This window comes from Ornithodoros turicata, chromosome 1, assembly GCF_037126465.1.
Source record: "Ornithodoros turicata isolate Travis chromosome 1, ASM3712646v1, whole genome shotgun sequence".
NCBI lineage: Eukaryota > Metazoa > Arthropoda > Arachnida > Ixodida > Argasidae > Ornithodoros > Ornithodoros turicata.
The window spans coordinates 48,572,724-48,600,475 of record NC_088201.1 but is presented as its reverse complement, the minus strand read 5'-3'; the positions used below and the strand labels follow the sequence as shown (position 1 = coordinate 48,600,475).

The following is a 27,752-nucleotide window of genomic DNA, read 5'->3' as shown; positions in this document are numbered from 1 at the left end:
CTGATAAAAGTCTGCAATATTGCACCAAACTGCCTCAAAACTAGTGGGGAGCAGTTCTCGATTTGAGGTAGTGATTGTAGAGTGCTAGAAAACAAGTCGAAAAATGGAGCTTTCCTTCTGCAGTGGTGGTGCACATTAACTATTTTCTTGCAACTACAATTGTAATCAATGTATGTGTCCTTAAGGACACATAATTCGCGTGAAACGTTTCCACCCCGCTGCCTGTTCTTATGTAAGCTTTTTGCTTTGTTTCGCATTGGCAAGGTAGGCATTCTAACCAAACGTGAGCACATGCTGACGCGAAACTTCGTCGCACGAACTGCCGTCCCACGAAGTCATCTCACTTCGTCATTAGATATCTACATGTGCATTTCTGTGCTCCTGAGAATCGTCTCCATGCGTAATTCCACGTGATTTTATTGGAAACAGCAATTGCCACACAGCAGTTGTCAAGCAGGACTTATTAGCGCATGTGCCTGCTGGAAGGGAAATGGAGACGTTGGAGGTTACGTGAAGCCACAGCAAGGCTTGGTAGTACTGCTACCAAAGTACTCCGAAAATTTATATTTGGGTGCTCCAAAGTGCTCTAAAGTGCATATTTCAGTACTCCAAAGTACTCCAAAATGCATATTTCTATGCTCCAAATTACATTTTGGGAATAACATCACTGCTGGGTACATAAAGAGCGAAGGCCCATGCACTCCCTTCTCACTATTCGCTCTAGTAGCTTCACTGGATTTCTTTGTCCGAATCAGACTTGTGGAACACGTGTGATTGTGCATGAGAAGTTGTTATTTGCCCACCTGTCAACCCAACAAAGCACACTCACTTTTCAATCCTATTCAACATGTCATGCTGTCATGGTTATGTTCTGCACAAGAGCATCGCACTGCATGAGATAAGTGGTCAAGAAAAATAAACAATTAGTAACAACAATTATAGTAATAAAGTAAAATGTCACGAAGTAACAAAGATTTTCTCCAATGCACTAAAAGACAATGCCGCATGTAAATAAGGTAACATTTCCTTGAGTAAGGGAAAAGAGAGACAAGACAGTACAAGAGCACAGGACACAGATGGACATCTTTTGCTGCACCCGACGGATGCCATTGACGTACTTCACTATGTATTGGTTCCTCAGAGATCCACATGACGAGAGAAACCCTGGTGGCAATTTGAACAAGTGAAGCTCCGGAGACCGGAACTCCTACAGTGCAGCCTGCAGTTTCATGCTGTCTCCTGGGTCTTAGGCAAGTCGTCTGCTGAGATGTCTGAGATGAAACACAGTTTCATTGAACATCATTCTATCGAACACTGCTTGTCGACGCTGTTGTCATCTTGGAGGCATGAAATCAGTGGCATAGCCAGAGGGGGAATTTGGGGAGTTCGAACCCCCCAAAGCCGTACCTTTAGTAGCGCATTTGATAGAGGGAAAACGAGGGCCAGCAAAGATGCAGTCACCCAAACGGAGTATTTGTTCGTGGTTGTCAGTAAGCAATAGCATTTATAAGCAACTAACCTGCTTCAATTGTTTCTGCCATTTTTCTCTGATCTAAAATGCTCCCAATGTAATAACAAAAGATCCGATTAAACAGATTTCTATTACATGTCAATTTTTCAATTAAACGGCGTTCAATGAAACTGCATGTGTTGAAATGTTCCGGAACCGTCGACTGACAGGCTGACAGTTGGTGCAAATGACATGGGCGTTCTCTTTCCATGTTCCACTTCCCCAACAACATTTCAGTATCGCAGTATTGCATTCTCTAGCCTCGGCGGTCTCGGCGTTGTCATCTTTGGTTTCGTTATGCCTCCGATGGACGAGACACGGTGTGGCGAACTCGTGAAAGAAAGGTCAGTGAGGATGTCGCGTCGCCATGTCGTCTTCTCCCGTGAAGAGTGGCAGCGTTATCGAAATCTACTTCAATTATCACACGTTGTAAGCCTTGACAGTATCGCTAGTGACGTTGCGGTTTTTCAGCAGCTCATTCTGAGAATTCGTGGACAGTCAGCACCGGATCAGCAGGAAAATTCATAGTAGAATGGCAACTGCGTGGTGCTTGGTACGAAACGTACTTCCGCGCTCTCAGCTCTTGAGAAACACTGTTGTTTATCCTGGAAGCCAGCTATTCTTGCAGGGCACCCGATGGTTTTCAAAAACTTCGCAAGTGCGATCCGGTAAGTACTCGCAATATTCCCGGTTTCAAGAGCACCAACTTGTCTATAACATCGACGTTAACCGGGTTGACTGGGAAACCGAAACGAAGTGAAACCACGTGTCGCGATTCTCTGTTTTGTACGATTATGTACAAGCGATATATTTTAATTCACTTTTACAGCAGCGGAAAAATGTTTGCGAAAAATGCGAATTTTTTGTGTTGTCACTTATTGGTCACGCAGAAACGAGGAAAGTAAAAAAAAAAAAAGCTCTTTTATGGAGATAAAATTTACTGCATTTTTCCTTTCCTCCTCTTTTTTTCCACAGTACGTACTTGTATATAATTTTTGTGGTGTGTTAAGTAAAAAGTCAATTGCTCGTTTGAGATCCTTGGTATTTGTCTTGTGTCCAGTCCATCCGTGTTCGCCCAAGCTCAGGCTTCATCTTAAATGGATTTTTAACATAATTTCGACGGTACAGAAAAATGTATAAACGGATAAATAAACCACCGCAAATGTTCACAAAGGTTGAGCAAATATTGTATGACGAGAGGTCCATCGGGTTCTGTAAATCTTTCCAACTTCCTTAGTCAGGAAGCAACTACAGTTGCATCTGCAGGATTGCGCTCAATCATGGTGCCCTTCATGCCGATAAAGTTATCTTAAGTATGAGCCAAGGACTGCTGTCTTACGATTCTTATCTGGCAGTAGGCCAATATTTGTTTAAAGAAAATGTCCAGGATAGAGAGTAGAGGCTTCAGTGGAAGAAGGAATGATGCATGGAGGGGCGGATCCAGACCCTCACGTTGGGAGGGGGCCGGTTTCTCTGTCGATACATGTAACAGCGGATAGGAGAGGGGAAAAACTCCTGTCGTCGGTTTTTTTTTTTTTAAGGGGGGGGGGGGGGGGGGGGGGCGATGGCCCCCTGGATCTGCCATTGGAAGTATACATACTTCTTTCGCTTATTAACATAGGAAAATTGACAACAAATTCATATCTCAAGGGAATTTCCCCTTTCATGAACTTCTGGTTGGTTACAGGATTGCAGCAGTACTCACATCTTGCATTATGATACAAAAATAATTTTTCTCACTAATCATCATTATACTGCAAGTAATACCTTCGGTCTGACATGTTATAGGATACAATGAGAAACAATGATGCTAAACTGACAACCGTCTTTACGCAAGCACTCCAGTTACATTTTATTTCAGGCAGTTACATTTTACTATGAACACTTTTTTAAACAAACAGCCCTGTAGTGCAGATCTTGAATATTGCTGGGTTAGGGATAATAATGTGGCATGAAGAGATTGATGCACTTGTCGCCTTCCAAATTTGCTTGGCACATAGGACTTCCGGGAAAAAGTACCAAGTGCACTCATGACAGTGGGCTCACTTCCTCCTACAACTTCCCTGAGGCCAGGATCATTGATTACTGATGGTATTTTGAAATACACTGGCTTCATTTTTTTTATATGTTGCATCTCAGTTTCTGTCAAACCCATTTAAGTGCAAAAAAAAAAAAAATAATAATGCCATTGAGCCAATGCAACTGAGAGTTTGTATGGTTATACCAGGTATGAAGCTTACTATTTTTCTTCTGTACTAATTTCTGTATTACATTATGTAAATCGCCCTGTAGTCATCAAAGATAGATCAGTGTTTTTTTTTTTCTTCTTTGTTTGGTTTCAGAGAGGAGGTTTTCTGAGAAGCACGAATGGGTCACTGCCAATGGAAATGTAGGCACGGTTGGAATTTCTCAACATGCTCAAGTAAGTGTATGACTTTGTATTTGATAACGTGCTGGTCAATCGCAGTTGCGGTTAGTGTCTGAAGTACAGAGTAGTTATGCTCTATGTACCGTACAGGTAGGGTTTCGACTTTTCAGTGTTCATTTGGCAACGGTCGTGGGGTGCTTGCCGGAGGTTTCAGTGTCTGGAATGTTTTGACTTTTTCGGAGATACCTGTCAGACAACATTTGAAAAACTCCAGAAATTGAGGGATCAGGTGGGAGTCTCCCCATTTTTGCCATATGAAAACAACGAAAAGTGGGAACCATAAGTATAGGTGCAGTACTTACGTCCAGCACAGCAAGGTGATGGGAAGCAAAGCAACCACTTCAAGTCCAACACAATGCATCATGGAAGAGGGGCCTGCATGCTGCTATCTGCCTCCTCACTAGATCTCACCTTCCAACTGGCGCTTTGAGTCCAGTTTAGTACTTTGAATATTGGTACTGGGGCATTTAAGTGACTGAGCAAATGTACAAAAATATCTGCATATAAATACTTCCTTTATTCAGGCACATATTGCATGCAGAATGCACTTTCTCCTGAATACAATGTTATCTTTTCGTTTTAGTATTTTTTAGGGGATTTTTTGTCAATAATTGGCATTAAAAGATTAAACAACTGCGATGATGTGGTTAGAGCCAACTTACTTGTTCAGTGGCACTTCATTGATCAGGTGACATAAATCTTGTGCATGGGGATTGTACACCAAAGTACACACTAAAGCACTATGAACCCATATCGTGGTTTCGGCACATGGTGATAGATGCTCTACAGCAGTGGATCTCAACTTATGCTATTTGACAGAACCCATGATCTTGTCACCACGACTTCAAGGAACCTTATACTACCTTAAAAGGACCATGAAGAGACCTTCAAACCCTCTGTAAGCATATGTAATCCATTCCTGGATGCTAATACATTCACCGTGCGGAGTATGAAAGAATCACTGGTTAAAATAACAGAGATATTAACTAAAACCCACGGCCAAAGAAGGTGACTGCTGCGACCAGACCATTGCCGGCACGACGGCAAAACTAGATGTGCCGTCATAAGCAGGTTACCTTCTCCGCAGGGGCACTGGCTGGGTGCAGCCATGGAGTGAGCAAATGATGCAAGTAACGTCAGGCTACTTGTAGGGGAGGTGTCTGGCGACCGCTCGACGCTTTTCTTTGCGGGTTGAATTCGATATGGCAAAAATCTGATATGTTTCAGATAAAAGTCATCCTTCAGAGCCATTCTCTACCGAGAACTCATATTTTTTGGTCATCTGCTAATTTCTAATGACCAAGCTATGACTTTCCACGAATCTCTAGTGAAGGAGTTACTGCTCCAGTGTTTACTCCCAACAGTTCACACATGGTTGGATGACGGCTGCCAATTTCAGATTTGCCAGCCCGTATTGACAAAGAAACGGCGGTCACAATCCTGCCTATTTTGTGGAACAGCTGCATCAGGAAAAGCCATAGTAGTAGCGGAACTTCGTGCAGACAACCACACAATTAGTTACAGGCTGCTCTGTTATGAAACCTTCCCTTCATTGCAAAGATTCACTGGAATGCTTGACCAATGCCTGACAATATCTGCAATTTTCCTCTTTATGTTTGGGGCACATGCTTACTGGTGTACACACATCTATGTGCAAGGTGAGGGAACCTTGCAGAGGGACGCTAGCAGCAGAGAGTGACACTTGCACTGCCACATGCCAGAACCCCTTCTCCTACAAGAATGATGTGCTTGCCTTGCCCCACTTTTTGATGAACTCTGGAGTTGTATTCAGCAATATACGTGGGTCTTGAATCAACAGTCTCTGAAATTCAGTATGAAATCTTGTCACAGCCAGTGACACTGGCTGACTTCAATATACACCTTTGACCTCAGCTTCCAGTTGCCATCACACAAATACAGGCTCGAGCCAGTCTCAGCTGTATAGTTTTGTTGGATTCCCCAACTAGTTCGCAAGTTATGGTGCAGGCTCTGCAAAACGCCATCCTTTTGTTATTGTTCCAGTACAGCTTGGGAGAAAAGTTTACGGAACACCGGTGTGCCGCTTTTCTCCATTGGAGCGACACCCTACCAGCAATCAGGAGTGGACACATACTGATGGATAGTATAGCCGGTCACCCGTTTCTTATTCTATCTCTTCCTGAGAGCTAGCAGGAGGCCGCTCCAATGACGAAATACGCAAGTGCCGTGTTCTGTAAAATTTTGTCCCAAGCTCTACCATCCCATTATTTGTTAGCAGCAATCCTTCTCCTGGTTAGGTCCCTGAGTGGATGAGACCTGTTCAGTGTGATGTCATACACAACACTCTCACCACCTGTTTGCTAGTGCACTTGTGGCCCTGGAGAAGTGGAAGATTACCCACACTGAGTTCCAGTAAATACTCTAGCAGCTCCATATGGTGTCCAAGGAATCCGGCAATATTGAAGACTGTACAATGACTCAGTTTCAGTCTTGTCATGTGACCGCATCACTGTCCACTACCCAACACGTGAGGATTTATGATGAACATTGCTCATGCCGCAATATTTGGCATGGTCGACCCATGTGAGACTTACCACCAAATACCTGCCTCTGGAGGATATACACAATACTGCAATTACAACACTGGTTCACCTCTGGGGTTTTGCGCATACCTTCTAGTTTGCAGATTGCAATCATGGCAAAGCTTGCAGGGCAAGCTTTTCCATGATGTGTCGCACTGCCAATGATTCGATTGCTTGTATGCAGTATATGTTTAAGGTTTGTTGGATCTTGTGCATTGTCGATTTCTAGAATGGAGCAGTGACATGTGATTCAGTCTTGTTTCAAAATGTGGAAATACTGCTAAAGAAACACATGGAATGATGCCTAGCACATACTTATGGAAGCGACTGTCTGGCTCTGAGCAGTGTGTTCCTGTGGTACTCAAGTTTCAAACGTGCTCACCAGTTACTCAACAAAGATCTGAGAGAAGGATGCCCGTCCATGAGAAACACAGACACCAACTTTGAATGTGCGCATGCATTTTTCACACAAGACATGCCGGAAAATCATCGTGTTGTCAAATGAGTTGCAGATTGGTGTGGGAAGTGTGCTGCTCAGTGACTACTCAGCCAAAGAAAACACTGTGCAAAGCTTGTTCCACACCTTGTAAAACCGAAACTGCAAGAGGAGCACATTGCATCGACGCAGGAATTTCCCAGAATGGGTTGATTACAGCCCACTTTTTGAGAATAATATCACTGGGGATGAGTACTATTGGTGTTCCAAATCTAATCCAGCCAGTCAGTGCCAAAGTGCGGAACGGAGGGGACCTGGGGAATGCGAGAGGTTGCATTTGTCAATGCACAAGGAAACGTTCATCATGAATTCGTGCCACTAGGCCAGAAAGTTATACTGCTAAGTGGTACTAAGTACTGCTAGGTACTTAAGTACTAGCTACTGCTAAGTACATAATAAACTGCCTTTGAAGCAAATCTGCCGAGTCAGACAAGATTCGTACCGACTGGGGGAGTAGTGACAGCTCTGCAGTACATTCCTTGTAATTTTCACTGGATTTTAACCTAAAGGTCTGTTACCACAATTGTACACCCACTGTACTTGCTGTACCTGGCCCTGGCTGACCTCTTCCTCCAAGCTGACAATGGCCCTCAAAGTTTTCCACGAACGTGGAGGCAATTCGGACCACAGTGACAATGGTTCTACACAAGGTTCCGATGGCTGAGTTTTCCAGATCTTTCCAGCAGTTTTATGTATGACATGTAGAGGAGCACGAGATATGTGTCTAAAACCAAGATTTACATTTTTTTAAGGTGTCCGTTCTGGAACTTTCTGTTCGGAGAGTATATCTCCTTTTTTCTCTGTAGTAGTATAGTAGTTTAAGTATGTCTGTCTGTCTCTTTGTCAAGTTCTGCTCTCTTATATGTACTGATTGTTGTACATCTCTTCGTACAGGAAGCCCTTGGTGATGTCGTTTATGTACAGGCACCAGAAGTTGGAACCGAACTCAGCCAGCATGGTAAGGCAAAAAGTTGGCTGCTGGCCAGCTTAGCACAATAGGTACACACTGCAATAGGTAAACGGCATAATCATGACCTAAAGGGACCATGAAGCATCCTCAAAACCTCTGTAAGCATCTAATGCATACCTGAGCACTAATACATTTACCATGTGGAGTAGGGTTCGGAATCCCAAGCCATTTTTGCAATCCCAGGATTTCTAAATGTGGATCCTTTTTCTGCAGCTATTCCCAGATTGCCGTATAGGGCTGTATGCACCTGCACATTCATGCTATCACAGACTGCAATACAGTGCACGTTTCCCGTCATCCTCACGAAACATTCTAGTGGGAAAAAATGCAAAAAAGAAAAACGAGAGAGAGAAAACAACGAAAGGAAAGTTAGGTAGCAAGCGAACTGGTGGTGACGATCCATGACTTGAAAACCCGAGACGAGGTAGGGACAAAACAGACAAACACGGTCTCAAACTCAGCTGACAGGTTTATTGCACAACAACATTTAAATAGACACTAGGTGGGAGAGTGGGGGTAAGCTAACAAGTTCTTCAAAGCGGGAGACAAGGTCAAAGAAGCTTTGCTGACACAGTTCCCATAACTGAGGATACAAAGGGTTTCCCGAAGGAGCCTTCTATGAAGGTCAGCCTCCCTGGCCAGCACCATTGTTCAATTCCGTAAGGGTTCACAGTTGTTACAATCTTGTAAATGTTTAGCTACTTCTGACACACAGTGTCTGTTCCTCACCTTCAAGGCATGCTCACGCAGACGATCATTTAAGCAACGCTTACTTTGCCCAATATAACAAAAACCACATTTAAAAGGAATTTCATAGACTATATCATAGACATGTTAGCGCTAATAAGCCTTAAACCACGGATCACCAAAGACTGAGAATACCCCGCATCACCCAAGCGAACCATTTGGTGGCTGATAGAAGAGCAAAGGTTATGGATGCAAGACTTTTTTGCGGCATTTGACAGTAAGCCAGAGACAACACCGAATTTAACACTTTTCGAGTGACAGCTATGGGCCGGAAGTACCGGCTTAGGTTTTTCTTTGCCATAGGACCAACACAGACCGTGATTGAACATGACTCTTAGGTCCAAGTATTGAAGAGAATCACCGGTAGGTCGCTCAATGGTAAAGGCTAACTCAGGAGCAGCAGATGCTATTACACTGCGGCATTCATCAATAAGACCCTCATTCTCACAAGACAATATAAGAAGGTCATCAACAAACCTTTTTACAAGTACCAAAGGGGAGCGGAATGCAGAAAGAAACGATACTATAGCATTATCAACAGTGCGTAGATAAATCTCAGACAACATTGGCGCAATAGATGAGCCGATACAAATACCCGTTTTCTGAGTGTACAATGCGAACCCTTACTGTGAACCCTGTGTGAAACCAACAACTGTGAACCCTTATGGAATCGAACAATGGTGCTGGCCAGGGAGGCTGACCTTCATAGAAGGCTCCTTTGGGAAACCCTTTGTATCCTCAGTTATGGGAACTGTGTCAGCAAAGCTTCTTTGACCTTGTCTCCCGCTTTGAAGAACTTGTTAGCTTACCCCCACTCTCCCACCTAGTGTCTATTTAAATGTTGTTGTGCAATAAATCTGTCAGCTGAGTTTGAGACCGTGTTTGTGTTTGTCTGTTTTTGTCCCTACCTCGTCACGGGTTTTCAAGTCATAGAAGAAACTGCTCACCGGTGGGTAAAAGTTTTGCCACATATCATATCGAACATTTGCACCATGCCAGGATGCATACGACTTCGCGTTAGAATGCGTTTCTTCTTGTCGTCTGCTACAGAATATCTTGTGGCTACGCCGCAGGATATTTCCCGCGGTCAGCAGTGCATGAGAAGGTATGACAATCAGCACTTGTTCTTAAGCGGCAGCTAAGGTGAATGACGTTTTTTGCATCTTCCGCGGGAGTAGGGGAATATGAGGCACAGTGAGGCATGGGGCAGAGAGTTGCATTGCCAATATCTGCCTCATTCGGGAACCTTAGCAAAGAAACTGTAACTGTGTCCGTCAAACAGTGTGACATCATCATCAGTTCATGCTACGAATGGTGGAGCCTTGTCATGTAGGCAAATCATATTAGCTTACGTATTTCGACGAGGAAAACAACATTTTGATGACATTTCATTGTGGTACACAACAATAGAGACTTCAGTCCTACATGTTATGACTGTAGTAGATGAAATGGAATCACTCAAAATTAGAATCAAAAGATGGCATGCTGTTTGTTCACTCTGAGCCACGTGCTGATATCGCATCTGCATGGCTGTGTGATGGGGCATGGAGCTGCAGGAGTACATAGGGCACACTGAAGCTGTGTACTTCGGGGTGGTGAATAGTTTGGCATTCTGGCAGATTTTTTGTATCCGCAACCCTGCTGACCCTTTTCTCGGTCACATTTCTTCCTTTTTGTCGTGTCATACAAACTCAGAGAAACAACAGGGTTATCGGACGACATTGAAGGGGGGGGGGGGGGGGGAAGGTCAGTCTGACGCCACAATTGTTTGGAGCACGTCCAGGACATGGACCTTCGTGCAGGGACTTGGGCCTGACGTTTTAGTGTAGGAATCGTACTGTCATGCAAAGCCACAACCAGAAAAGGACGGGATGAACACTGGTGTTAAACGTGAAATATGAGAACACAAGAGGCAGCGACTATATCAGAATCTATCCAGGATGTCAGGGACCCAGGATAAGCTTGGTGTTAGCCTTGCGAAGTCAGCCATTGTTGTCATTCGATGGGCATTCAGCGCTGAGATGCTCCAAGAGAAAGTATGCTCTCTTGGTGCCCTGATAGGTATGCCTTGGTGACATCTAAAGTTCGTAACTTCGCATGCCTTTTTATGGATTAGGCTTTACAAGATCTGCTAGAGCATACCAAAACATGCTTTTTGTAACTTCACTTGTTTACTTTACTTAGCTTTAATAAGCCATTGCTGCAGTGTTGGGTAAGTTACTTCTAGAGAGTAACTGAGTTACAGTTACAGTTACAGAGTATCTGCCAAACCTAGTAACGAAGTTACAGTTATAGTTAGTTTCTTGGTCAAGTAACTAGTTACCATTACTGAGAGAAAGTAACTTAGTTACATTACAGTTACTTTTTACAAAAAAGACCATGAGAACGTGATACAGATGTTAAAAACATACATTTATTTACACACCCAGGTGCACAGCGGCCATGGTATCCTGGCTGTAGGATAACAAGCCTGTCATTAAAAAGAGAAAAGAGCTACGTTTTTACCCGTCTACACACTGCTTCCATGCAAAGAGAGCTGCAGGGCTAAACATTTGGTGCTGATGGTTTTGGTCTTGTTTACTGCCACATTAATTGTTGTGTATTGTTCCATCACACAGACGAATGTGGTGCAATAGAGAGTGTGAAGGCAGCCAGTGAGATCTACAGCCCAGTTTCTGGAAAGGTCACAGAAATCAACAAGGCTCTGGAGGACAAGCCAGCCCTCGTCAATTCTTCCTGCTACGAGGAAGGTATGGATTTCCCAGGAACCTTAACGTTACAGTCCTAATTATAATTAATTAATTTGCTCATCGGCCCACAACACACATAAAAGACGATTGCCTAAATGATGTACGATAACTCATGCTGTGCCGAAGTCTTTGTCAAGCAAAGAATGTGGTAGTAAACCTAGTACCATATTGCTGAGATGGCAGCAGAGTAGCTCGAGGTTGCAGTTGCATGCTCAAAGACTGACCAGTTCTTAAGTTTCTGAGCTGTTCTCCCCAAGATTGGGTGACACATCACAAGTGAATTTGTGTTCCCATCCTAAGCTCACACATGGCGATCTGCGCCCCTATGAAATGCTGCATCCACAAGTGCTGTAGTGGTTGCGGGTAAGCAGTCTAAGCCAGTGTCTGCATGCCAGGATAGACAAAGTATTATCAAAGCAGTATTGCAGTGTCATAGTTTCTCTGAGGTTTTCGCACCTGCTAAAGTGGCCATGACATTTCTGGAAAGTGCTCAGATGCTTGAACACTATTGGTGCACTCAGTATGAGCATCAACTCGAAGTCTCTATTTAGGTTTAATTGTTCAACTAGGCCCTGTTAAGCCAGCTTAACAGGACTTAAGTGTTGTGTTCATTTCTGTGTATTATTTGCCTCAGTTACTTGCTGCCTGCCACGATTGTGTTCGTTTGTGTGAATGGGAATGGGAAATACGTATGCAAGAGAGGATGTCCAGAGGGTAAGCATGAGTCCTTGTGCATCTGAGCAAGGACTGACGTAGAGCTTGGAACAGAAGTTTACCGAGCACCGGGGTGTTGCATTTCTCTTAGGAATAATACACCAGCAGCAAACAGGAGCGGACACACATACTAAGAGATGGATAGAATAGTCGGTCACCTGTTTTTTATTCGATCCCTTCCCAATAGCAAGCAGGAGGCTGCTCCGATGAAGAAATACGCCAGTGCCATGTTCTGTAAACTTTTGTCCCAAGCTGTATTAATGAGAAAGTAGTTGTATATTACCATGATGTACTAATGCAGAGGTTCTCAAACTGGGTTCCGCCACGCCACGCCACGGGTTCCGCGGGCAGTTGCCGAGAGCGCGAGCTACGCGTTTACTGGCATACTGGACGCACTCGCGTATTGAACACGCCCCAACTTGAGCGCCGAAATATTGGTACTTTTCTGTTCCCCGCACATTAAACGCTTCCTGACTTTAGTAGCGCGGCCGGATCGTCTCGCGCAACGCCAGCCTGCCATCGTATCGTATCATATCGCACAGTCAACCAGATGGAGCGCCTGGCGCCAGAGTAATGAACGACGAATGCGACGGACATTGAGGAGTATTTCGTCCATGCTTGATTGAACGGAAGACCATTTCATGTTGGAGAATCGCGACGTTCGATTCTACTGAGATCGCCGCGGATATCTCAGAATAAATCGTAATGATGAGGCAGAATCGCGACGTTCGATATAGGGGAAATCACCGCTGATGTCTCGGAATAAATCGCGATGTTTGATTCCCGAGAGATCGTCGCGGATATCTTGGAATAAATCGCGACGATGGGGCAGAATCGCGACGTTCGATTCCCGGCAGATCGCAACGGATATCTCAGAATAAATATCTCGGAATAAAATCCTGTTTCCAATTTTCCTCCGCGTATTGAACGCACCCCCTCAATGGCGCGATGTCTATGGGTAAAAGCGTGCGCATTATACGCGAGTAAATATGGTATAGGGAACGCGCTCCCTAGCACATTACATTCGCGGCTAAATCCCCACTGGGGTTGTCCCAGATGTAGTTAACTGTTTGGTGGAATAAAAATAACTGTGTGTTCTATTATTAGTTTTGTGTGATCCCACTTGTGTTCTTGCAAAAGTAGACTCTGCGAGCTGGGCGGGGGTTCCTCCAGTTTGCCTGCAAGTGTGCAGGGGTTCCCTGGGCCCACAAAGTTTGAGAACCCCTGTACTAATGCATAAGATGGTGATGTAAACATATGTGAAGTAGAGCACTGCACAGGCCTGAATTTGATGACCAGACCCAGCCTGTACTGTACCTGACGCCAGTGAGGCTTACCCAACTCTAGTCCGACCAGGCTGCCGAAAACTCAGCCCGGAAGAGGGCTGGCCCGCAGATGTACAGCCAGATTTGTCATGTGATCTATCCAACAGGTTCAATCCATACGGTATAGACTGATAATACAGCGCAAGTCACACATACTTGGAAAGCGTTTGATGCAGTTTGTGCTTGTTGCAACACGTTTGCGTCCAGTCACGCGCGCCTGTACACGCACGCCACGGCAAGGGCGTGATCCTCAACCGGTGAAGTTGAGAATAACGCGACGCCTATGTTGTAGCGTTTTAGTAGAATGACAGAGGAAGGGACCAGGCACTTGGTTGCTTTTTTTTTTTTTTTTTTGCAAACAAATGCTCAGCATTAAATAATGGGAAATAATGGATCACAAAAGTTAGGTTTGAATCAGGTCCGAGAACTTTCGGACTGCACCCGAGCCCGCAGTCAAAACGACTTTTAAGCCCGATTTCGGCCCGCTCTAATGTGAAGCACAATACACCATGCTATATCATGAAAGGGAGTAAAACACAGTAAAGGCCACCTTTACTATAAATGCTTGCCACTGCTGCAGAACTATCAGAGGAAGGCAACATTTGTGTTGGACTGAAAATTCGTCTGACTGCACGTTGCGAACAACAACAACAACAACAACAACTTTATTTCGAGATGATGGATGGGGAGTTTCATCGCCAGGGATGATACTCTACCTCATTGTGTTGCGGTGCGAATAAAAAAAGCTGTGGCACATTTGAGCTGTTATCTTCATCATAGGGGTTGTTCATAACAAGGGGGGAAAACATGCAGGCATGTTTAACATCTATGGTCCCTGTTAATGTTTCAGGTTGGATTTTCAAGTTGGAACTAAAGAATGTGGATGAGCTGAAATCTTTGATGGATGAGAAGAAGTATGAGGAGTTCTTGCAGACAAGTTCACACTAAGCTTTATCAAGCCACTTCAATTTAAGGATAACGACACATAAAAATGAAGAATGAACAAATAAACCAGCAGCTCTCTAGTGCAACAGCATTTTTGCTGACATTAATATCTTCCGAAGTATGCAAGCTGACGAAAGTGCCAAAATACCTAGTTTTATGAGTTATGCTTTTTTATGCATGCTTTTTAAAGATGCAGTTCAGTACAGGTTGGGGCAAAAGTTCACGGAACACAGGGGTGTCGCATTTCTCCACTGGGGCGACACCCTAGCAGCAAGAAGGTGCAGACACACACACTGGGAGATGGAGAGAGTAGCCAGTCACCCGTTACTTGTTCGATCTCTTCCAGATAGCTAGCAGGGGACCGCTCCGATGAGGAAATATGCCAGTGCCATGTTCCGTAAACTTTTATCCCAAGCGGTACATAGTCCTCACTTCATTAAGTGGCATTATTTCTGTCACCTGCTCACTTGCTATAGTCCTAGTCAAGTATGTTTATGCAAGTCTATTGAACTTTATTCCATTTGCCAATTCAGTTTTGTCAGCACACATGCTCCCTTACACACAGGCAACCTAAAGGCCTTTCAAAGGAAGGACACCTATGCAAACTGTGTTTGTATCTGCTGACAACATGACAGCGGAGAGAGCTGCTACTTGTTGAAAGAGGAGATCAGCCACCTCCTTTGCAACAGTTGTCTCAAATGCAGGTCTAGTCAATGATTTCCATCTTGCAAATATGCTACACTAAAACGTATTAGGTAGTTTAAATTTATTACAAGTCATTAAAATGGTTTTATAAACTTATTAGTGCCTCATCACACCTAATACAGGTGTTAAATTATAATTCAGTATTGAATTACAATTTAATCCAAAGGTTGCCAGTGTCCACATTGCCAACATGGTGCTGGAGACTTCTGCTATGAATTACTGTAAGAACGTCGCTATCAGATACACCTGCCAAACTGTTTGAATGAAATGTGCACATATTTAGCAATTTAAAATTTACTGCTTCATATGTCTTGTCTGAACAGCTAGCACCACATTTCTAGAGCATGCACTGAATGAAACAGTTAAGGGAGACCAGCAGTGCGGTGGGTTTCTTGGCACTTACTCCATTCAATTACGGCCGATTCAAGCTTTTTTCAGTAACACAGTATGATAAATATCCAAATTTGGGCATTTATTTATGAGTGAAATCAAAGGAATCTAGGCTGCCCTGTGTCATGGGTATACGGTATGTATAGCAATGGCTTGTATCTTGTAGAGGCTTGCAGGAGACTACAATGTACAGAAGTACAACACATGGCTTGCCCGTGAAGCATTTTTCACCATTTTATTACACAGTGTACAATCCTTTATACACAGTGGCATTAAAAATTGTTTTGAAGTGTGCATGTGCTGCCTTTAAAGACATTGTCCCAGAATCTGGTTGTGTGTACAGTAGTATGTCAATATTCGCTGTTACGAGAGTGTTCAGTTCACTCTGGAGGGTTTTGCAAGACTATCAAGAGGTAGCCCTTATCTGGAAAGAAGGAGAAAAAAAAAAAATATATGTATACACATGTGAAGCTTTAATGTTGGGTTGTGAACTAACATAGATGGATGTGAGCTGGCTTCGTTTGTTATGAGGTGACTAAACATTTGCTAGTTGTTTGATGATGACAAACAAACTCTGATGGAAAAACAATACTACCTTATTTTCATGTGTATAACATACACCCCTTAAAATTAACAAAACTTTGGAAGTTTCAAGTATAACGCGCACCACAGTCATGCGATTTCCAGTTCTTTACTGTTGAACAGGAACTACTGTAAAACCCTTTTATTTTGCGAGCCCTGAATTTTCTGCGAATCGAGAAAATTCACGAACTTTAACGGCACGCGAATATTTCAAAACAGAGGAGGAGAAGCTCGAGGAGCTCTTGAGGCTTGCGAAAAATTTAGTCGCTGTGAACATATCCCTGTTACTCGATCCGCAAAAATTCAGGCCCGCGAAACTAAAGGGTTTCACAGTATAGGCTCTGTATCGCTTTCATTGTACATATAGGGCCCTGTGTTTTCGGGTTTCATGTTTTTGAAAATCTGAGGGTAAAAATCTGGATTTATTTTAGGAGCCATAAAACAGTAAAATCAGCTGGAAAAGTAGATTTTCGGGTTGAAAATTAAAAAAAAAAAAAAGAGAGAGAGAGAGCGTGCTTCTCGCATTTCAGATTGACAAGATGCGGAACACTGTGCTGAATGTCCAATGCACAGTGCTCTCCAGTGCCCGTATCGGTGGCTGAATTGGCACTTTGCAAAGTTTGTTTTAGGGTTTTTGTTTTGGGTTTTACCCTAAAACACAGGACCCTATGTATATACCAGCAGAAGCATACACGCCAAGTACAAGTATTGTTTGTTAGCTATTATAATTATAATTCACTATTTTTTGTCATTTTAAATTACAGCCACCCGAGTGATCATGTGAAAACAACAGGGCGTACTAGTATTCCAAAGTCACCTGGAGTCTCTGACCCTCAGCCGACTTACGCGTGCTATGTCGCCCTCAGTTAGGAGCAATGCTGCTGCAAAGGGAAACCGCCATCCATCCAGAACCTAAGAAGCCTAGAGACTGTTATATGCTGGAGGTGTACTCCCCTTATAACCGCCTAAGAGGTGCCACTTAGAACCCCGCACGTGGCTATTCCTAGGCTACAAGTCGCCTGACAACCAGCTCCTAAAAGTCGACCTTCCGGGGAAAAACTGCTATGTATAACGCGCACCGATAGATGCAGTGCCTCTCTGCGACACTTTTTAAAATGTATAACGCGCATGTTATACAACAGAAAATACGGTAGTACACCAGCATAAAAATGAAGTATGCAGAATACAAAACTCTTAATCATGACCTGAGAGGCACTTGCCAATGTGCTTCCATGTGCAATGCTTCCATTGTATATCAAATAAGTCATTCTGTGTTTATAATTTTTTAGACTTCCGAAAACGTGGCAAAAATGAGCGCTGAACCAAATTAAATAGTAAAAGTTCAAATTGGCTTATGCCATCATGAGATAACAGGATAACTTCTCTTGGTCACTTATCACCCTACTTCGTAATACCTCGGGAAAATATAATCACAGAAAACGAAAAATAAGATCGAAACCGATGCTTCTACTGCAATGCCTGTTTACTAATAGCACAAAATTTATGTAGCTTGTGCTTTGGCTGGAATACTTTGTGGTTTGAAATCACCTACGTGCTATTCAATTTAACCCGGGTGCCATCTGAATTAATCTAGTGTTTTTAAAGAGAGACTTTGCAAGGATTCGAAAACAATTAGGTAAGCATCATACTGAACCGCCCCTCCCGATACCAAATACAACATTTGCATTCATTTTTCATGCGTAATTAATTCATAAATGATGACAATAGCAAACTGAAACTGAAATGTGAAGAGCAGAAAACAGAGCTCCTTACTACGGTGGTTCGTCCGGAGGAGGATTACGTGACGTCACCCAGCATTGTCGTCTGCTTCGAAGCCTACATTCCTTAGCCCTTGCCGGATGATGTCAGTGTTGCTTTCAGCGCCCTCTCGCTTCACAGAAGCAAAGCGCTCGCTTCGTAATAACTCATTTGAGTAAAATCTGTGCACTTTTGGACCAAGATATTTCATACACGTTCCTGACGTCCCAAAGATTATGGATATATCACAACCTTTGTGGTGATTTTGTTGTGGAGTCCCACTTTAAGCACTATAACCCTGTATTCACATAAGGGATATCCCCATGAAATATTCTACAGCCATGTAGTGGAAGGAAAAGTAAAAATCTGCTGACAGGACTGAAGTTCTGCTCAGTCTTACATTGAGCATTCGCACGGCGCCGAGATATCGGGAGTTGGAGCGGAAGTATAGCAGACTACACCGTTGGTTTCGTACACCATTGGTCATGTTGTCTGCCACAGAATATCTTGTATCTGATCTGCACAATATTCCCCGTGGTTAGCAGAGTGCGAAAACACGTAACACACATAGCAGACGACGCCATTGGTCTTGTCATCTGCTGTGGAATACCTTGCGATGCAGCTACAGGATATTCCCGACGGTTAGAAGAACACGGAAAGACATGACTTCTTCAGGTGAGTCAGAAGATATTCCGTAGCAGATGACAGGACAAATTATGTCGCCTGCTATGTGCGTCATGTCTTTTCGTGCTCTTCTAGCCATGTGGAATATCCTGCAGCTCAATCACAAGGCGCTGTGTAGCAGACGACAGCACCAATGATGTCGTTCGCTATACTCGTGCTCAAACTCCCAATGCCTTGGCGCCGTGCGGCAGTTTTTTTTTTTTTTACTTTTCCTTCCACTAGAATATTATGTGATGTTTCTCAAGTGAATCTACGGTTATAGTGCTTAAAAACGGCATGGATTATTTCAGTTGGCACCTGGATTATTTCAGATGGCACTCGGATTAAACTGAATGGAGCCTGGGTATTTCAGATGGCACCTGGACTAAAATGGGTGGGAAAACCTGTAGTCTGGCCAATATAACGAGAGCCAGAACTAAGGGGGTTAAAGTATGCAACTCCCTTTTTGCGCGGGCTGAAAGTTTCTGAATAGCATAACAATCAGAAGTTAGACATATGAAAGACATAAAAAGGTTTAGATTTACTGATTGTGGAACACCAAACCCATGGTTTGTTGCTAGTTTTCCTAGTGAATGTGATAGATTATCAATATGGGGGTATTTTGGTGAGGTTGTGGGTTAGATGTTCAGGGACATATTAGATTACATCAATGTTTAGGAACAGTTTCTAAGCTGTATCCCGAGCATTTTAGCCTGATTGTTTTTGTGGGACCGAAATATTGAGGCTATGCACACAAGGTTTTTTAACTCGTACTCAAGGAAAGTGTAACTCAGACGTCTTTACCTTTACCCCACTAACAAGCCCAGTACGTACTCCTTTCATGGATTCATTGCACAAACATATCTATAGCTGTGCAGCTCCATAGGAGAAAGAATGCAGAGTTACACTTGTGACTGACATGGCAGTCTCGCTTTGGCTTCAACTCGGAATGACTGCACGCAAAGCCATAACAATACACAAACAATTCTGCCATTATGAAAAACATGCAATTTGGTGATGCACAGACAGTAAATTTGTGAGGCTATTGTAAATGTGGCAAAAATTAATTGACACACTTATTCACCCTAAGAAGATAACTATGTATACACTGTGTGCGAAAGTTGCTCATTGGTTGGGTGATAGGGAAGAACCTACAAGAGAAATTATTTTGCACAAAAGGCACAGTCTTCTGTGCTCTAAGTGAAAGTGAGTGTAGATATGTACTGCCTCCATGCCAGAACGATGGAGCGATTCCAGCTACGGTTTGCAAAAGCAGAAGGAATGCAGTGTGAGTGAGGTTGGCTGCTAGTGTGATGTCCATTAGTAATGACCAATGCGACTGGCAACATAACAGAGATATTAAGGAGGTTGAAGTACAGCACTTACCAGATGAGACCATGACCTCGTGCTTCTTTGTGCGAATTCGCAGAAATGTTAGATCATTGCTGGGATCTAGGTCACGCACAGTAGTCCGAGTCTTCTCAGTCAGCTGACTGATAAGGCTAGCATACTGTGTTGTGGTGGCATTATCTAGTGTCGTTTTGATTGGTGCTCCTAGTATGATAGCCAGTGGGAAAACAGGAGTAAGCATGGTTGCATCTGAATCCAAGGGGTGTAGCCAGAAAATACTGCGTATGTGATAAGAAGGGCTCTCATGCTTTCAGGAAGTATCAAGTACTTGTCATAAGCTCTGTTCTTAATACTATGCTCAGCGGGATAGCTAGAAAAATATTTCGGGAGGGGTTCTATGAGGACTTTACATGGGAAAGGATTTCCCCGCACTTCCCTCTCCCAAATGCATTACCAAAGGTACCATTTTGGGGGAGAGGGTGAACGCCCAGAACACCCCCCCCCCCCCCCCCCCCCAATCCCTTGGCTACACCAGTGACTATGTTAATATTTGGGTATGTGTGAAAAGGCACACTACAATAAAAGCTAACCGAATCTCTACCAAAGTAAGCAACTATGGAATTGAATAAAGCATCCTGTTAAATACTGACAATGTGTCTCCATATTAACAATTCTATTGTTGTTGCTGCAACAATGAAGACAACATTTTTCTTATGTTCTTGTGCATCCTACGTTCAGAAACATCACACTCCCAGGATTACATCACAAATCCCAACATCAAACCAATCACATCACATCATCCCTAACATCACAAATCCCAGGAAGTTTTGGCAGTCAATCCTTCCTAAGAAATTGGACCCCAAGAGTTTTATGGTTGGTGATGTTGCATACTCTGACTCACACATTATTGTGGATTACTTTACTGAATACTTTTGTTCTGTCTCTGCCGGTGGGAACAGTAAGTTTCCATGTCTTTCAATTGATACTGTCATTCTTGAAGTTGCAGACAGCTAAGTTCTCAGCTCCTAGCATTCTCAAGCAGCTGCTGAATTTGATCCTAACGAGGGTAGTGGTCCTGATGCAATCCCTAAAATGTTTTTAGTAAGGTACGCTGAATGGGTATGCAAATATTTAGAGGTTATTTTCACAGAACCATTTAATTCCAGAAAACTGCCCATTGTGTGGAAGAAGGCTATTGTTATCCCTGCACGTAAGAGCAGTGACAAGCAACTTTCATTAACTATCGTCCGATCTCTTTGACCGCCACCACTTACAAACTTTTTGAACATGTCTTGTGCCACCATGTATCTGAATTTTTTGGATGCTCATTCTCTTTTGTCCACATGTTTAGCTGCTGGAATTAATGCTGATGCCCAAACTGATGTTATTTTCATTGATTTCAGCAAAGCGTTTGCCGATCGTGCTCAGAAAGTTGCTTATTCTAGCTTCACTTCGTAAGATGCTCGTGTCACTTGTAGAGTACCCTCAAAGATCTGTTTTAGGGCCACTGCTTTTTTCATTGTTTGTTAACGATATTGTAAAGGAAGTTCCAGCAAAAATTAGACTATATGCTGACTGTGTTGTGTATACTGAGGTAAAATCTATTGATGATCAATTGTTACTCTGAGACTCTTTACATAAAATCACCTCTTGGTGTAGTCTTTGGGGCATGACACTCAACTTAATAAATGTGCCTCAATGAGTTCTACTTTTCATAAATCTCCAATGGATTTTCCTTATCAAATGGGTGACAAAATAATGAACAGAGTGGATTCTTATAAATACTTAGGTGTAACTTTAACCCCCAAAGCTCTTGTGGTCTACCCATATTGACATTATCTGTTCCAAAGCTCTAAAGAAGCTGGGTTATTTGAAGAGGCCATTGAGATATTCTCCTATTGAAACTAAACTGTTAGCGTACAAATCCTTAATCTGTACCGTTTTAGAATATGCCTGTGAAGTTTGGGACCCATATCGCAATTCGGACATTCCAAAATTGGAGTCTGTACAGAAAAAGGCTGTACGTTTTATCTTATCTAAATATGATCCTCTTTTTCCTCCAAGTTCTGCTCTCTCTTTAACTTTGCTAGTGCTTAGGCGCTGTGCATTGCGGCTAAAGACATTTCATGCCATCGTTTACGGGAACTTAAAACTTCCTTTCAGTGAATACCTCAGATTTGCTGGAGCTTCCTCATTAAGAAGCTTTCATCAGTTGGACTTTGTCCCGTATCACAGCCAAGTTCGCTGTTTTAAGTTTTGTTTTTGTCCTAGAGCGGTCTGTGATTGGAACGCACTCAGCGGTTTTGTTCGTAAATTACCTGCGAATTCCTTTGTTGACACCCTGCTGCAATAGCCTCATTTGAGGCTGCGGTAAGTATAAAATACATAAATAAATCACACAGCAAAAAGTGGACTAATAACATAATATATTATTGGAGTAGGTTTATACGTAAAGCAAGTAGCCTTGTTGAGCCTTTGTTGCGGAGTTACAGTTTTCACTGGGGGTAAGCATTTGTGTGGTATGGAACTGTCCATGTCCCTCAGGAAACCTACAATACAGTGAAGGGTGTGCAAAATGGGTTCCATATCCCCTTAAAGCTGAATAGAAGGCAAGACGTTTAGTAGTTCGGATTCGACCTCAACATTTTGAAAAGGCGTGTTCTGGCATTGAAAGGGCATTATTTACATGGATCTTCTTACCACCTCAAAAACATACACGCGCACTCAACTTCTTGAACAACAAAAGCAAGCAAGGCTTTAGTGCGTTTCGTTAATAATGGTTATTCTCATACTCCAGCTTGACAATGACAGCTCTCAGGCAACTTATGTGGCACGTTTTACCTCGCCACCATACACTTCTGACTACACCTGATATGGCGCGACTTGGTTGGATATCAATGACAGGGTCATCACAGTTGTGTACGTAATCAAAATTCAATTTAACTACCGTAACCTACAATGAACTCCTTACATTGTTTAAAGTTTCTTCATAGCATTGTTGGTTGCTCATCAACCATCTATGCACAACTTCAATGACCCTGTCATTGAAGTTGTGCATAGATGGTTTGACGAGCAACCAGTTTCAGTTACACTGCTACTGCTACTACTGTTACTACTACTGTTACTACCGTAGTTACATTGAATTTTGATGGTGTTGCAAGTGCAAATTTATAGAAACCTCCTTCGCACAAGATGAATTAACTAAGAAGGTCATTATATGACAGAAGAAAAAAAAAAATAGCCGGAGCTCTTTAGCTGCACGTATAGCAGTTTTAAAGTGCTCAAATGTCGACATGCCAGTACTGGACAGCTGAAAGTTTCGGCCTTATTGGGCCATCGTCAGCAGTGCGCAATGTAATGGGAAAAAATAGCAAGAGCTCTTTGCGTAGTGCTGACGATGGACCAAATAAGGCCGAAACAGCAGTCTATACTGGGATGGCGACGTTTGAGCCTTTCAAATATTATATGACAGAGATACACACCTGCAGAATTGGCAACAATAACTCCTACGACGCCTTTCTGGGCTTTCAGCCTTTGCAAGGTTTCTTCCACGTCACTCTGAAACCAAAATGTGGAACTAAACGTTAACAGAGCCCAGAATTTGCAGGCACTGCTCCAGGACACGCGTGGATGCCGCTTGGAATGCTCTTGAGTGCACAAAACAAACACCATGGTGTACAAAGTGATCGCTACCGGTACGTTCTGCAGATGCGAATACATTATCGCAGTAGCTGTCCAACGTACGCCACAGCAATTTTTAAAAGGGGCAAAAGAGCGATCCGGTGAAGGTAGATCGAAGCAAAAGCTCCGGCCCTGAGGATTCTGCTTCAAACTACCATTTCAAACAAGTCATACACAGATATTCCACAGAAAGAACATTTCAAAACTGACCATCACTTTATGTTCGGTTTGTTCCACAATATTGACTTTGGTATTTGGGCGGATGCACGGGCACGCCGCTGGTTCGCCTCAGTTGTTTGCGTTGACGTCACACTAGCGGATGGATGGATCAGGATGGATAACGGCAACGACCTTCCCTTTGTAGCGCCGCCACTAGCGCCAAACGCGTCAGTAACTGTAACATCTTCTGATCATGTGAGCAAGTGCACCTCGTCCCTTTTGAGTCAGGGCAGACGTCAAGCGTCACAGGTGCAACAAAAAAGAAAAGAAAAATACATATATACACGAGAGCACTATATACAAATATCAACAAGAGTGTTTTGCTTTCTTTCTCTGTTCCCACTCCCACATCAGTGGTTCCCACCACTGATCTCGATTGTAAAAGGCTGGATCGCGGATAGGGAGCGCGATCGTGCGGCAACCAGCCGCCATCTTACTGTACCCAAAACAGTCGCCGCAGCGATCATGGCAACTTCTTGCAATTACGGTCGTACCAACCGTACCGGCAATGATACCGGGCCGAAATTTCTACAGGTGAGTCATTCTTTATCAAGGTATAAATAGGCGTCCATTCTGTACATTTATTTGACAATTATGAAGTGTTTTTTTGTCCAAAACCAGCGCTGGGTGGAAGTTGTTTGATCGCTCTTCCGAGGTTCAATCGAACCCACTTGCATTTTACCCGCCGGCAAATACAGTTTGAGTGCATAACATGCTGGAGATAACATGTTACACTACACTGATAGTGGTGTCATCAATATGTGCGAGCACTCGAGCGCTTTTCTGCATGCATTGCTAGCACGGTACCAAGTGTTCTCTACGGAAGCAAGTGCACAGTCATTTCTTTGAACCACCTTCGCGTATAAGTTCAGTATTACGTCATAATAAGACCAAGAGTGTCACCCTTTTTCTTGTATTGGTATTATTTTGTGCCTTGGTTTGATTTGTGACAAAGAATCCTACGTAAGGGTGGTGTGGTGTGACTTGGATACCGCCTTTGTGTCTGAGCTATGTTGTCAGCTTGTTGCGATAATAATAATTTGTATCTTGTCGTGTTATTTGCAGCAGTGTGGTCCCTCAATACAGGTTTCCTCACGGGGGCTACCCGGAGGATCGTCTGTGTCATCGAGCATCACCTGTGTCATCGTCTGATGCGATCGAGCTTACAGATAAGTATCATGTTCCTCATTCACGGGTTCCTACTGTACGAGGAGGAACCACCCCAGTGCACGCACTGTGGTGATCCTCTCTCAATTTTGTACATTCTCTTTACATGTTCACATCATGGAACACATCACTTCAAAGAGCTTTATATACACCTTAGACCCCTTCACCCAGCATTGTGTCTTAGTGATGAAGCTATAATTTCTTTTACAACAGCGTTTAAACGTTGAAATTTTTAAAAGATATCAAGATTGTAAACCCTGTTTTAAACTGATGTTTTGAACATTTATGCGATGCTTTTACTAAACAACATATTTATTTTTAACTAGTTGCAACCTAACAAATGTTCTCTCCTTCACAGCTGCCTCGACATACGCAAGAAATGGGTGCAAAACCTGAGCAGTGCCCACAAACTTCGATCACCGCAGCACCTCCAAAAAGTAAAAGCATATGTGTCACATGAGATTTTAAAAGGTATTCATAGCAGTGATGGCCAGTAGTTAACTACATGTAGTTAAACTACCTGATTGTAGTTAAAAAGTAGTTATCAGCTGCTTGCAGAAATGTAGTGTGCAACTACTAGTTAACTACTATTTCGAGTAGTTGGCTACAGTAGTTAGGTTACTGCAGGCGCCAACTACTTCCGATTTTGCCGCAAGCTTTACGGCATGGCTGTGCTTCCGATTTTTACCTTGAGCTACTTGTTTGATGAGAACGGAGGTGCAGAGCAATTGTGCCGTGCATGTGTACTAAATTTTCACTTTTATCACTGCTTGTGATTCATATTTAGGGGTCTTAGAACACTATAGAATGGGATTGGTGTTGATGGACAACATTAAGTAGTTATAGATGTAGTTAAACTACACTGCAGTAGTTAAAGAAGTAGTTTTAACTACCCTGCCTGAAAAGTAGTTGAACTACTAGTTAAACTACTCCATTGCAAAGTAGTTAGTAGTTATAGTAGAAGTACTTAGTGGCCATCACTGATTCATAGTATATAATACCTTGTATTAACTGTTGTAGATCTAACCCACCTCTACAGTGTACACCCTCAGGAATTAAAACTCGTTGCGGAACTGTGGTCATTGTTTCAGTTACTAGGCATGCACATATATGCTATAAGAAGAAAATTATTTCTTGAGAATGCACTACTGTTGATCAAACTCATGCAGCTGTAGGTTTACCTTCGGCCTCTTGGAACTCTCTGCAGTTGCCTTAGCTGCAGGAGGAGTGTCCTCCAGCATGTAAACTACTTGCAAAAATATTGACGTATTTAAGGTTATGACACAGTTTGAAGGGTTTCAATTCAGGAAATTTGCAGTGGCAGGGCCTGCCAGAGTGAAACCTACTGAATATTTATGGTGTCGAAGGGGCGGTTCCTTCAGGACAGGAATATCTTGGATGGGAGCAAAAAGCTTGAAATTAACAAAGTGTTGTTTGCATTACGCAATTTGTAATACACTGAACACATAGGCAGCAAAACAAAAATTTAAAATTCAGCATGTATGAAAATTGGGTGCAACAAATTTACATAGTGTACCTGTACGTTGTCATTTCTGTGATATATATTGTCATTGCAGGGAGGTCACAAAACAATAAATGTATTGTTTTGTCACTTCCCTGCGCATTCATTGTATCTTGAAATGCGTATATGCCAGAATAAATGTTGAACTTGAAAAATGTATATTTTCTTTATTCATAGAGCATAACATCACTTATCTTTACAAAAGCATATCGTGTTAATCTTTGTCACTCAGAATGCACAACCAAGAAAGCCATCTTCCACTAAACATCACGTTTGACAAGATTCAGTTGGTATCATTTCATACACAGGGAACACCAGGGCTCCAGTTTCAAGCTCCAAATCGTCATGTTGCAGTTGGGAAACCGTACATGTGTAGTGCAAGAGAGCCCTCGCACATGAAAATGTAAGATGGGAGTCACTGTTAATGCAAAGTGACTCCTATGAGAGAGACTGACGCTGAAGAAAAGTGTGCAAACTGCGGAAAGTGCCATAGAGGGTTTTCAGAAATCGTGCCTGGTTTCACAGCAGTGCTACCACATTCCCTTTTAGGTGACGATGATAATGATTGGAGTTTCAGATGTGCAGCTGCATTTTTTGCAACGTGCTCCACATAACTAGCATGACAAAGTCAGCAGTGGATGGCAGGCCCCCATCCTTACGCAGCTTTGTTCACGCTGCAGTTCTATTCAGCAAAAGCATGTGAGTACGCGAGAAGGACATTCAATTTCACCTGCAAATAATCAGAAAAAATGAAGGAAGAAGAAAAAAGAAGTGCTGTACTTCAAAAGGATATAAGTTTTGTGTCTCAAGGAGGTGTTACCACTTACTAAATAACTTTATTAAGTTTACATCAACACCTAGATTAACTGGCCTAAGCGTGATTGTTTGGGATGCTTCGGTGTGTTCATATTTGCGAGGCATTACATCGAAGACACCACTGTCGTTCACTAAAAGACCCTTTCTTGCTTGATATCAATCAAATTAAACGCATACGCCTGTTTGAAACAACGGCTGTGATTCTACGGGGCGATTTCTTTCTACCATGCGGGTATCCCTTCTGGGACCGTTCTTTGTGGAACAATTTTTGTCCAGAACGCAGCACGGGATATTATATACATGGTTGTTGTTAACCTCACATCGTTTCTTATTGAAATATTGGCTGGGAAACGTGCTGTAGTACAATTCCCAGCGCTGCACTGCAGTGACGGTCTAGTTTCGGAATGCAAAACATAACGTTATTAAGAATCGAAATGCAGGGCACCTGCGAAA

The 27,752-nt window shown here is 42.9% G+C and overlaps 2 protein-coding genes across 2 annotated transcripts; one reads left to right on the top strand and one right to left on the bottom strand.

Annotated features, from left to right (window-relative positions):
* Window positions 1-1,846: 1,846 nt before the first annotated feature.
* LOC135378198 (glycine cleavage system H protein, mitochondrial-like) lies at window positions 1,847-15,835 on the top strand. The gene is made up of 5 exons (XM_064611143.1): window positions 1,847-2,178; window positions 3,853-3,932; window positions 7,890-7,953; window positions 11,331-11,462; window positions 14,352-15,835. The coding sequence occupies exons 1-5, from the start codon at window positions 2,043-2,045 to the stop codon at window positions 14,447-14,449; spliced, it is 510 nt and encodes a 169-aa protein (XP_064467213.1). The 5' UTR covers window positions 1,847-2,042; the 3' UTR covers window positions 14,450-15,835.
* Window positions 15,758-23,925, bottom strand: LOC135378199 (dynein light chain roadblock-type 2-like). The gene is made up of 4 exons (XM_064611144.1): window positions 23,786-23,925; window positions 23,377-23,452; window positions 19,931-20,098; window positions 15,758-15,965 (listed from the first exon to the last, which is right to left on the bottom strand). Exons 1-4 carry the CDS (start codon window positions 23,786-23,788, stop codon window positions 15,922-15,924), a joined length of 291 nt encoding a protein of 96 aa, XP_064467214.1. The 5' UTR covers window positions 23,789-23,925; the 3' UTR covers window positions 15,758-15,921.
* Between the last annotated feature and the right edge of the window lie 3,827 nt (window positions 23,926-27,752).